A 13,175-nucleotide genomic window follows, 5' to 3' on the forward strand; every position below is an offset into this window, starting at 1 on the left:
TTTAGTGAATGTATTGCGAATTGTGACATTTGCATGAATTTTGACAAGCTGCACAGGTAAAGCACTTCACTTAGTTTATAATGTTTTGTACGGAATCTTCACCTTGTATCCGAATCTGCTCTTTCTATTGGACCTTCTCACCATTTTACTTTTGTTATTGCAGTAATGTGCAGGTATTTCTTTTTCTAGAATTTAATAGGGATTTTGATACCCGAACCAGATCAAAACAAATCCCCTGGAACTACGTAACATCAGAAGCTACAAATGTACATCTGGTACTTTTACTAGTTTGGGGGGTATCCAATTACATTTAATCATTTTTCAGCCAATCCTTATTGGGCTATCCAATTATAGCCCATTTTTATCGACTGAAAAATGTCCCGTTTTCAGGCGATTAACACTTGGGTTCCGGGATGAGTATCCGTACCTATGTGTTATTGCAGAAAAACGGGGCTGTTATCGTGAAGCCTAATCCTTGATAAGTGCCAGTATTGGTGGCTAATTGAATAACCTCCGTCGAATCCATTATCCACTGTAAAGTACTGTGGCTATTTGGATACCCTCCTTTGTGTCAAATTGATCAGCTTCCATAAAGTCCACAGATTCTTTGACCCTTTAAGGTGGCTCCTAGATTCGTGTACTTGGCTGCTATGTTCCCTTTGTCAGTCACATGGATCGTATAGTTAATGGATAACATTCTGCGTATTTAACCATATCTGAGCCTATTTTGCACCCTACAAAGCTTGCCTCACATGCACCAACACTGGTTCCAATAATGGAAGATTGGCCAGATATTAACATGCAGAGCAATGTGCATTATCAAGAATCTTCCAGTTTAATTCATCTGGTTATGCGGGAAAGTCCGGTTGACAATTCAGCCGCTGTGTGACCCGTCCCCTGTGGTTATTTGGCAATTTGGTACCATACCCCTGGTGCCGAAGAAGACCCCTAGGATTGGTACGATTGTGGCTAGCGTTATGCATTCAGTAATTACTTTAGGCCTAGATATTTGCACAACTCTTGCTCTGAATATGCCTTTAAGAACATGTGCTGCGCTTAACACATTTATTAATGCTGAATGCTCTCCAAATATAATGTCATGTATAATATTAAAAAGCTTGGAATGCATTGTCATCCATTATATGGCTACTTCGCACAAAGCCCTAGTGCAATCATATTTTATTGTATTCATTACAGTTACTTAAGAAGTAAAACAAATGGGAAATGCCTCTCTGCACATTTAGCTTGCCGTCTATTGTTCTGCAGCTGTGGAGAGAAAATCTGCTTACTGAATATTTATATCTTATTTTTAAACAGAAAGAACTTTGCAACATGATTCTGGATTGCTGCGCTCAGCAGAGGACGTATGAGAAGTTCTTTGGCTTGCTTGCAGGGGTAAGTTAATGGTTCCAATTTTCTTTTTTCTTTGAACTTATTGGTCTCTTACAAATCATTATAGTCATTTTTAAATAAAGATGTGATTGATTGGGTTTTAAAGGATCTGCAAGCCTCACCTTTCCCAATGTTGTTTGTACTGCATGCTTATTTGAAAATGCAGATCACCTGAGTAGTATCAGAGTAGATAGGCTGCAATGGTTGAACAAGCTCACATAATTCTAAGGTGGCGATTCAGTTGTATTGCGCGCCTCCTGCTGGGCGTCCATACAAATAGGCGCACGACTGAGCAATTCAATTGTTTCTTCATTTGGTTGCCCATTAGTATTGACGTGCCTACTAATGCACACATTTTTTTTCTCACGCCTACGAGAAGAAATATGTCCCCCCACAACTATAGGCGTCTGAATGGAGCAACAATTGAATTGCTCCGTTGAGCGCCTATTCGTATAGATGCCCAGCAGGGGGTGCCCAGAGCAATTGAATCGCACCCTAAATCATGTTTGCGAGTGTTCTGTTCAGGCAGGTAGAGTTGGAGGGTTACACAAAACTATATAAAATAAGCGTCATCAGCCAAAAGTATCTTGAAAGTGACGCTAGAAAAATCCTCAAATGTAATTTATACTGCGTTGGACAATTAGCTGCTCAGTGTTCTGTGAATAGGGGTTCCAGGCCTGAAACGTATGGCTACTTGCACTTTCTGAAGCCAATTTTATGGTAGGCTCAGTGTCTTACAATTAATGTTTAGCTTATCAATCTTACAAGGCATTTTGTTTATACAATACTTTGAAATAGGTCTATAGTAAGTAAGTGCAGCTAGTGACCTCTTTGCTGTGCAGCACTGTCTGTCCCACTAAATTCTGTTTGTGCAACACTTCATTCAGCAACTCTGTAGTTACACATGGAAAGGTTGTTTCAGCGATACAGATCTATGTCATTGACTGCTTTACTGTTTTTGCACTCTGCTTGCTCCATAGCGGAGAATATGCAGCGGCCAGCAGTAAGCAAATCTATTGACAAATAAGTGTTGGTGTATATTTCTATCAGACTGGCATATTTAGCGTATTTGAGAATGTGTTTATTGTACTTATGATCTCGGAGAAAATGAATAATTGGTTTTATATGTGCCTATGAGACTTACCACGTGACACTATCCCAGTTAGGAATTCTTCCAGCCCACAAACCTTTAAACGTTTTCATACCGTATTAAAGTGTACCTTACTAGCGCCTATACTCCTGAGAGTGGTATGTCCTTAGTACTGCCCTAATCTCCATGTGTACTGCCCTCTCCTGATCACAGCTGTGTTTTTATCTACCAAGTATGTGCCTGTATTATGTGTTATGCCCTGGTTTCCCCTCACTGCACACACTGCATACATATGTATGTATATATGTATGCATGTTTTTATATTTCTCTATCGTCCTAGTGGATGCTGGGGTTCCTGAAAGGACCATGGGGAATAGCGGCTCCGCAGGAGACAGGGCACAAAAAGTAAAGCTTTAGGATCAGGTGGTGTGCACTGGCTCCTCCCCCTATGACCCTCCTCCAAGCCTCAGTTAGATTTTTGTGCCCGGCCGAGAAGGGTGCAATCTAGGTGGCTCTCCTAAAGAGCTGCTTAGAAAAGTTTAGCTTAGGTTTTTTATTTTACAGTGAGTCCTGCTGGCAACAGGATCACTGCAACGAGGGACTTAGGGGAGAAGAAGTGAACTCACCTGCGTGCAGGATGGATTGGCTTCTTTGGCTACTGGACATTAGCTCCAGAGGGACGATCACAGGTACAGCCTGGATGGTCACCGGAGCCTCGCCGCCGGCCCCCTTGCAGATGCTGAAACAAGAAGAAGGTCCAGAATCGGCGGCATGAAGACTCCTCAGTCTTCTTAAGGTAGCGCACAGCACTGCAGCTGTGCGCCATTTCCTCTCAGCACACTTCACACGGCAGTCACTGAGGGTGCAGGGCGCTGGGAGGGGGGCGCCCTGGGAGGCAATGAAAACCTATTTTTGGCTAAAAATACCTCACATATAGCCTCCGGGGGCTATATGGAGATATTTAACCCCTGCCAGAATCCGTTAAGAGCGGGAGACGAGGCCGCCGAAAAAGGGGCGAGGCCTATCTCCTCAGCACACAGCGCCATTTTCCCTCACAGAAAGGCTGGAGGGAAGGCTCCCAGGCTCTCCCCTGCACTGCACTACAGAAACAGGGTTAAAACAGAGAGGGGGGGCACTAATTTGGCGTTAGAAATATATAAAAAAGATGCTATAAGGGAAAACACTTATATAAGGTTGTCCCTATATAATTATAGCGTTTTTGGTGTGTGCTGGCAAACTCTCCCTCTGTCTCTCCAAAGGGCTAGTAGGTCCTGTCCTCTATCAGAGCATTCCCTGTGTGTGTGCTGTGTGTCGGTACGTGTGTGTCGACATGTATGAGGACGATGTTGGTGAGGAGGCGGAGCAATTGCCTGTAATGGTGATGTCACTCTCTAGGGAGTCGACACCGGAATGGATGGCTTATTTAGGGAATTACGTGATAATGTCAACACGCGCCAAGGTCGGTTGACGACATGAGACGGCCGACAAACAATTAGTACCGGTCCAGACGTCTCAAAAACACCGTCAGGGGTTTTAAAACGCCCGTTTACTTTAGTCGGTCGACACAGACAGGGACACTGAATCCAGTGTCGATGGTGAATAAACAAACGTATTCCTTATTAGGGCCACACGTTAAGGGCAATGAAGGAGGTGTTACATATTTCTGATACTACAAGTACCACAAAAGAGGGTATTATGTGGGATGTGAAAAAACTACCGTAGTTTTTCCTGAATCAGATAAATTAAATGAAGTGTGTGATGATGCGTGGGTTCCCCCCGATAGAAAATATGGGCGGTATACCCTTTCCCGCCAGAAGTTAGGGCGCGTTGGGAAACACCCCTTAGGGTGGATAAGGCGCTCACACGCTTATCAGAACAAGTGGCGGTACCGTCTATAGATAGGGCCGTCCTCAAGGAGCCAGCTGACAGGAGGCTGGAAAATATCATAAAAAGTATATACACACATACTGGTGTTATACTGCGACCAGCGATCGCCTCAGCCTGGATGTGCAGAGCTGGGGTGGCTTGGTCGGATTCCCTGACTAAAAATATTGATACCCTTGACAGGGACAGTATTTTATTGACTATAGAGCATTTAAGGATGCATTTCTATATATGCGAGATGCACAGAGGGATATTTGCACTCTGGCATCAAGAGTAAGTGCGATGTCCATATCTGCCAGAAGATGTTTATGGACACGACAGTGGTCAGGTGATGCAGATTCCAAACGGCACAAAGGTGTATTGCCGTATAAAGGAAGAGGAGTTATTTGGGGTCGGTCCATCGGACCTGGTGGCCACGGCAACTGCTGGAAAATCCACCGTTTTTACCCTAAGTCACATCTCTGCAGAAAAAGACACCGTCTTTTCAGCTTCAGTCCTTTCGTCCTTATAAGAGTCATATCTGCCCAGGGATAGAGGAAAGGGAAGAAGACTGCAGCAGGCAGCCCATTCCCAGGAACAGAAGCGTTCCACCGCTTCTGACAAGCTCTCAGCATGACGCTGAGACCGTACAGGACCCCTGGATCCTACAAGTAGTATCCCAGGGGTACAGATTGGAATGTCGAGACGTTTCCCCTGCGCAGGCTCCTGAAGTCTGCTTTACCAAGGTCTCCCTCCGACAAGGAGGCAGTATGGGAAACAATTCACGAGCTGTATTCCCAGCAGGTGATAATTAAATTACCCCTCCTACAACAAGAAAAGGGGTATTATTCCACACTATATTGTGGTACTGAAGCCAGAAGGCTAGGTGAGACCTATTCTAAATCTAAAAAAATTTGAACACTTACAAAGGTTCAAATCAAGATGGAGTCACTCAGAGCAGTGATAACGAACCGGGAAGAAGGGGACTATATGGTGTCCCGAGACATCAGGGATGCTTACCTCCATGTCCCAAATTTGCCCTTATCACTAAGGGTACCTCAGGTTCGTGGTACAGAACTGTCACTATCAGTTTCAAACGCTGCCGTTTGGATTGTCCACGGCACCCCGGGTCTTTACCAAGGTAATGGCCGAAATGATGGTTCTTCTTCGAAGAAAAGGCGTCTTAATTATCCCTTACTTGGACGATCTCCTGATAAGGGCAAAGTCCAGGGAACAGTTGGAGGTCGGAGTAGCACTATCTCGGATACTGTTACAACAGCAGGGGTGGATTCTAAATATTCCAAAATCGCAGCTGATCCCGACAACAAGTCTCCTGTGCTTAGGGATGATTCTGGACACAGTCCAGAAAAAGGTGTTTCTCCCGGAAGAGAAAGCCAGGGAGTTATCCGAGCTAGTCAGGAACCTCCTAAAATCAGTGCATCATTGCACAAGGGCCATGGTAAAAAAAATGGTGACTTCCTTCGAAGCAATTCCAGTCGGCAGATTTCATGCAAGAACTTTTCAGTGGGATCTGCTGGACAAATGGTCCGGATCGCATCTTCAGATGCATCAGCGGATAACCCTATATCCAAGGACAAGGGTGTCTCTCCTGTGGTGGTTACAGAGTGCTCATCTTCTAGAGGGCCGCAGATTCGGCATTCAGTTTTGGATGTTGGTGACCACGGAGGCCAGCCCGAGAGGCTGGGGAGCAGTCACACAAGGAAAAAATTTCCAGGGAGTGTGATCAAGTCTGGAGATTTTTCTTCACATAAATATACTGGAGCTAAGGGCAATTTACAATGCTCTAAGCTTAGCAAGACCTCTGCTTCAAGGTCAGCCGGTATTGATCCAGTGGGATAAAACATCACGGCAGTCGCCCACGTAAATAGACAGGGCGGCACAAGAAGCAGGAGGGCAGTGGCAAAAACTGCAAGGACTTTTCGCTGGGCGGAAAATCATGTGATAGCACTGTCAGCAGTGTTTCATTCCGGGAATGGAAACTGGGAAGCAGACTTCCTCAGTAGGCACGACCTCCACCCGGCAGAGTGGGAACTTCATGGGGAAGTTTTCCACATGATTGTAAACCGTTGGGAATTACCAAAGGTGGACATGATGGCGTCCCGTCTGAACAAAAAACGGGACAGGTATTGCGCCAGGTTAAGAGACCCTCAGGCAATAGCTGTGGACGTTCTGGTAACACCGTGGGTGTACCAGTCGGTGTATGTGTTCCATCCTCTGCTTTTCATACCTAAGGTACTGAGAATTATAAGACGTAGAGGAGTAAGAACTATACTCATGGCTCCGGATTGGCCAAGAAGGACTTGGTACCCGGAACTTCAAGAGATGCTCACAGAGGACTTATGGCCTCTGCCGCTAAGAAGGGACTTGTTTCAGCAAGTACCATGTCTGTTCCAAGACTTACCGCGGCTGCGTTTGACGGCATGGCGGTGGAACGCCGGATCCTAAGGGAAAAGGCATTCAGGAAGAGGTCATTCCTACCCTGGTCAAAGCCAGAAAGGAGGTGACCGCACAACATTATCACCACATGTGGCGAAAATATGTTGCGTGGTGTGAGGCCAGGAAGGCCCCACGAAGAAATTTCAACTCGGTCGATTCCTGCATTTCCTGCAAACAGGAGTGTCTATGGGCCTCAAATTGGGGTCCATTAAGGTTCAAATTTCGGCCCTGTCGATTTTTCTTCCAGAAAGAATTGGCTTCAGTTCCTGAAGTCCAGAAGTTTGTCAAGGGAGTATTGCATATACAACCCCCTTTTGTGCCTCCAGTGGCACTGTGGGATCTCAACGTAGTTCTGGGATTCCTCAAAACACATTGGTTTAAAACCAGTCAAATCTGTGGATTTGAAGCATCTCACATGAAAAGTGAACATGCTCTTGGACCTGGCCTGGACCAGGCGAGTGTCAAATTGGTGGTTTTTTTCTCAAAAAAGCCCATATCTGTTTGTCCATTCGGACAGGGCAGAGCTGCGGACTCGTCCCCAGTTCTCTCCCTAAGGTGGTGTCAGTGTTTCACCTGAACCAGCTTATTGTGGTGTCTTGCGCCTACTAGGGACTTGGAGGACTCCAAGTTGCTAGATGTGGTCAGGGCCCTGAAAATATAGGTTCCAGGACGGCTGGAGTCAGGAAAACTGACTTGCTGTTATCCTGTATGCACCCAACAAACTGGGTGCTCTTGCTTCTAAGCAGACTTTTGCTAGTTGGATGTGTAATACAATTCAGCTTGCACATTCTGTGGCAGGCCTGCCACAGCCAAAATATGTAAATGCCCATTCCACAAGGAAGGTGGGCTCATCTTGGGCGGCTGCCCGAGGGGTCTCGGCTTTACAACTTTGCCGAGCGGCTATTTAGTCAGGGGCAAACACGTTTGTAAAATCCTACAAATTTGATACCCTGGCTAAGGAGGACCTGGAGTTCTCTCATTCGGTGCTGCAGAGTCATCCGCACTCTCCCGCCCGTTTGGGAGCTTTGGTATAATCCCCATGGTCCTTTCAGGAACCCCAGCATCCACTAGGACGATAGAGAAAATAAGAATTTACTTACCGATAATTCTATTTCTCGGAGTCCGTAGTGGATGCTGGGCGCCCATCCCAAGTGCGGATTATCTGCATTACTTGTACATAGTTACAAAAATCGGGTTATTATTTGTTGTGAGCCATCTTTTCAGAGGCTCCGCTGTTATCATACTGTTAACTGGGTTCAGATCACAGGTTGTACAGTGTGATTGGTGTGGCTGGTATGAGTCTTACCCGGGATTCATAAATCCTTCCTTATTGTGTACGCTCGTCCGGGCACAGTATCCTAACTGAGGCTTGGAGGAGGGTCATAGGGGGAGGAGCCAGTGCACACCACCTGATCCTAAAGCTTTACTTTTTGTGCCCTGTCTCCTGCGGAGCCGCTATTCCCCATGGTCCTTTCAGGAACCCCAGCATCCACTACGGACTCCGAGAAATAGAATTATCGGTAAGTAAATTCTTATTATTATGTTGATTGCAACTATTATTATTTTAAACAGTGTAAATGTGTTTCCTGGACTAAGTAGGGATGTAATTAGGATGAAGTGTCGAGAAAGGTCCATGCTTGTTAACTATAGGATGCGTTATTCCACATGACCAATGCTCTCCCGATGAAGCCTGCACTGTTGTCTGGGTGTAATCACTATTATCTGATATGTGCATTAATTATGTGAGCGATTGTTCGCTATGAACAGTACAGCTTGTAAATCTCTGTTAATTAAGCTTTATTTATGTAGCACCAACGTATTACAGAGTATTCCTAATTATCCCCATCAGGTCATGGTCATGAAGCTAGCGTGATCATTTATTTTGCCAAACACACACTAGGGTTGATATAATATCCTTAACCTACTAATATGGTTTTGGATTGTGTGAGAAAACCGGTGGAAGTACTCACCAGTTGAATTCCCTGGTCGTGTTTACAGTGATAGCCACTATGCCACCGTGCTATCCACTATATACCTATACCAAAGCAGCTTTACTGCCAATACATTAGGTTTAGGCCCAGATTTATCAAGCCTTGGAGAGTCATAATTAGCACGGTGACAAAGTACCAACCAACCAGCTTCTAACTGCCATGTTACAGGCTGTGTTTGAAAAAATAGGATTTTAATTACCTACCGGTAAATCCTTTTCTCGTAGTCCGTAGAGGATGCTGGGGTCTATATTAGTACCATGGGTACAGACTGGTCCACCAGGAGCCATTGACACTTTAAGAGTTTGAGGGTGTGGGCTGGGTCCTACCTCTATGCCCCTCCTACCAGACTCAGTCTAGAAACTGTGCCCGAGGAGACGGACATCTTCGAGAGAAGGATTATACACAGATAGTGGCGAGATTCACACCAGCTCACACAACAAGGCAAACCAAGCAAACTAGCTTCAAACTTAGCAACAGCTGAACATTACTAAACCAAGTAACAAGACAGTACTTAACTAAGAACAAAGCCGTACTGAACCAGATAACCACTGCAGGATAATGAAGCGATTGGCGGGCGCACAGCATCCTCTACGGACTACGAGAAAAGGATTTACCGGTAGGTAATTAAAATCCTATTTTCTCTTACGTCCTAGAGGATGCTGGGGGTTCATATTCGTACCATGGGGATGTACCAAAGCTCCCAGAACGGGAGGGAGAGCGCGGAGGCTCTTGCAGGACTGATTGACCAAACTTTAGGTCCTCAGAGGCCAAAGTATCGAACTTGTAGAACTTAGCAAACGTGTTCGACCCTGACCAAGTAGCCGCTTGGCAAAGCTGTAAAGCCGAGACACCCCTGGCAGCCGCCCAGGAAGACCCCACTCTATGAGTAGAGTGGACCTTAACAGATTTTGGACACTGCAATCCTGCCGTAGAATACGCATGCTGGATAGTGAACCTGATCCAGTGAGAGCTCGTCTGCTTAGAAGCAGGATACCCAATTTTCTTGGGATCATACAGGACAAACAGAGAGTCTGACATACTGTGACGAGTAGTCCTCATCACATAGATTTTCAGAGCCCTTACAACATCCAAGGACTTTGAAGTAATTGAGGAGTCAGTAGCAACTGGCACCACAATAGGTTGATTGATATGAAATGCCGACACAACCTTAGGAAGAAACTGGTGACGTGTCCGGAGCTCAGCTCTATCTTCATGGAAGATCAAGTAGGGGCTCTTACAAGACAAAGCCCCCAACTCCGACACACGTCTAGCAGAAGCTAAGGCCAACAACGTGACAGCCTTCCACATGAGAAACTTGACCTCAACCTCCGGTAGAGGCTCGAACCAATCCGATTGTAGGAACTGTAACACCACGTTAAGATCCCAGGGTGCCGTAGGTGGCACAAAGGAAGGCTGGATGTGCAGAACCCCTTTCAAGAAAGTCTGAACCTCCGGCCCGTATACACACCTGCTTGCAGGAAGAGGAGAAACCATCCCAGTTGAAACTTCACTGTAGGAAACTTCTTGGATTCACACCAAGAGACATACTTTTTCCAAATGCGATGGTAATGTTTAGACGTTACTCCTTTCCTAGCCTGTAGCATGGTAGGAATAACCTTGTTCGGAATGCCCTTCCAAGGTAATATCTGGCGTTCAACCTCCATGCCGTCAAACGTAGCCACGGTAAGTCTTGATAAGCAGACGGCCCCTGTTGCAGTAGGTCCTCCCGAAGAGAAAGAGGCCTCTGATCTTCCAGCAGAAGATCCGCGTACCAAGCCCTTCTTGGCCAGTCCGGAGATATGAGGATTGCCTGAACTCTTGTATTCCTTATGAGTTTTAGAACTCCTGGAATGAGTGGAAGTGGAGGAAACACCGTACACCGACTGGAACACCCACGGAGACACCAGGACGTCCACTGCCACGGCTTGCGGGTCCCTTGACCTGGAACAATACCTCCGAAGCTTCTTGTTGAGACGGGAGGCCATTATGTCTATTTGAGGTACACCGCAAAGATCGGTCACCTCCATGAAACGCCTCCGGATGGAGGCCCCACTCTCCTGGATGGAGATCGTGTCTGCTGAGGAAGTCTGCTTCCCAGTTTTCTACTCCCGGAATGAAGATTGCCGACAGCGCCAACGAGTGTTTTTCTGCCCAGAGGATGATTCTTGTTACCTCTGACATTGCTGCTCTGCTCCTCGTTTCGCCCTGTCTGTTTATGTAGGCCACTAATATGGACCCCAGCATCCTCTAGGACGTAAGAGAAATGACTATTAGGAGCTGATTGGTTGGTACTTTATCACCATGTAATTTATCACTCTCCAAGGCTTGATAAATCTGGGCCTTAGACTTGTATCCTGTACAAGCTCTCTCTCCCAAGTACACTCAAGGTATTTAGTAAAAATGTACTCCACTTGTTTGCAGTGATGATTAGAGGTACAGTGCATGGTAGGTGTGTTTTTTAAGTCTGTCTTTAAATATTGTATATATTAAAATTGGAAAATTATTTTAGAAACTAAAACTTGCTCTCAAATTCAACTGTGCTAATACTTAAATCTAATATGAAAGCAAATTATTTTCACTGACCGACCTTAATCTCCAGCTACAGGATATCTCACCAGTCTACTTAATAGGCACCTTCTATGTTTTTTCCTCCAGCGTTTCTGTTTGTTGCGGAAAGAGTACATGGAGTCTTTTGAATGTATTTTCAAAGAGCAGTATGACACTATCCACCGACTGGAAACCAACAAATTAAGAAATGTTGCAAAGATGTTCGCCCATCTCCTGTACACAGACTCCATTCCTTGGAGTGTAAGTGTCTTGCTATGTATCTTATGCTAGATTTAAATGCCCTGTGCCTTTACAGCAAGTCTAAGTGCTAGTAGTCAGCCCTTAGAGACTTGTGTACTCATGCAGTAATATTACTCATTTAACGCATGTCTTTATAGCCTAGTGAATATGTTATAACACTGTAGTCCTAACAGGTCTGTACACAGACGCACTGTTCTTCGCTTTGCAGTGTTTATAAGCATACAGATTTGTCCTCGTACACCTGTCTTTTTTTGTGTCGTATGGCATGAGACGCTTACCACGACTATATAATAGGGATGGTATCGGGATCCCCATGTTTGGGATGCAAGCAGTCAAAATACCTACAGCGACATCCCGAAGCTCAATATCCTGACACCAAGGTGGACAGTACAGTAGACCTAATCCCCAACAACCCTAACCCTCCTTACCCGCAGCCGGACGCTAACCCTCCTTACCCGCAGCCGGACGCTAACCCTCCTTACCCGCAGCCTGACGCTAACCCTCCTTACCCGCAGCCTGACGCTAACCCTCCTTACCCGCAGCCGGACGCTAACCCTCCTTACCCGCAGCCTGACGCTAACCCTCCTTACCCGCAGCCTGACGCTAACCCTCCTTACCCGCAGCCTGACGCTAACCCTCCTTACCCGCAGCCTGACGCTAACCCTCCTTACCCGCAGCCTGACGCTAACCCTCCTTACCCGCAGCCTGACGCTAACCCTCCTTACCCGCAGCCTGACGCTCACCCTCCTTACCAACCCTCCTTACCCGCAGCCGGACGCTAACCCTCCTTACCCGCAGCCGGACGCTAACCCTCCATACCCGCAGCCGGACGCTAACCCTCCTTACCCGCAGCCTGACGCTAACCCTCCTTACCCGCAGCCTGACGCTAACCCTCCTTACCCGCAGCCTGACGCTAACCCTCCTTACCCGCAGCCTGACGCTCACCCTCCTTACCCGCAGCCTGACGCTCACCCTCCTTACCCGCAGCCTGACGCTCACCCTCCTTACCCGCAGCCTGACGCTCACCCTCCTTACCCGCAGCCTGACGCTCACCCTCCTTACCCGCAGCCTGACGCTCACCCTCCTTACCCGCAGCCTGACGCTCACCCTCCTTACCCGCAGCCTGACGCTCACCCTCCTTACCCGCAGCCTGACGCTCACCCTCCTTAACCGCAGCCTGACGCTCACCCTCCTTACCCGCAGCCTGACGCTCACCCTCCTTACCCGCAGCCTGACGCTCACCCTCCTTACCCGCAGCCTGACGCTCACCCTCCTTACCCGCAGCCTGACGCTCACCCTCCTTACCCGCAGCCTGACGCTCACCCTCCTTACCCGCAGCCTGACGCTCACCCTCCTTACCCGCAGCCTGACGCTCACCCTCCTTACCCGCAGCCTGACGCTCACCCTCCTTACCCGCAGCCTGACGCTCACCCTCCTTACCCGCAGCCTGACGCTCACCCTCCTTACCCGCAGCCTGACGCTCACCCTCCTTACCCGCAGCCTGACGCTCACCCTCCTTACCCGCAGCCTGACGCTCACCCTCCTTACCCGCAGCCTGACGCTCACCCTCCTTA

The 13,175-nt window shown here is 47.3% G+C and overlaps 1 protein-coding gene across 1 annotated transcript in view; it reads left to right on the top strand.

Annotated features, from left to right (window-relative positions):
• Positions 1-13,175, top strand: part of CWC22 (CWC22 spliceosome associated protein homolog) — a 225,285-nt gene that overhangs the window by 181,866 nt on the left and 30,244 nt on the right. Inside the window, exons 14-15 of the mRNA XM_063933337.1 lie at positions 1,318-1,395; positions 11,449-11,601. Coding sequence (XP_063789407.1) covers positions 1,318-1,395; positions 11,449-11,601 — 231 coding nt within the window. The remainder of the gene's footprint in view (positions 1-1,317; positions 1,396-11,448; positions 11,602-13,175) is intronic.

Source organism: Pseudophryne corroboree, chromosome 7 (genome assembly GCF_028390025.1).
Source record: "Pseudophryne corroboree isolate aPseCor3 chromosome 7, aPseCor3.hap2, whole genome shotgun sequence".
NCBI lineage: Eukaryota > Metazoa > Chordata > Amphibia > Anura > Myobatrachidae > Pseudophryne > Pseudophryne corroboree.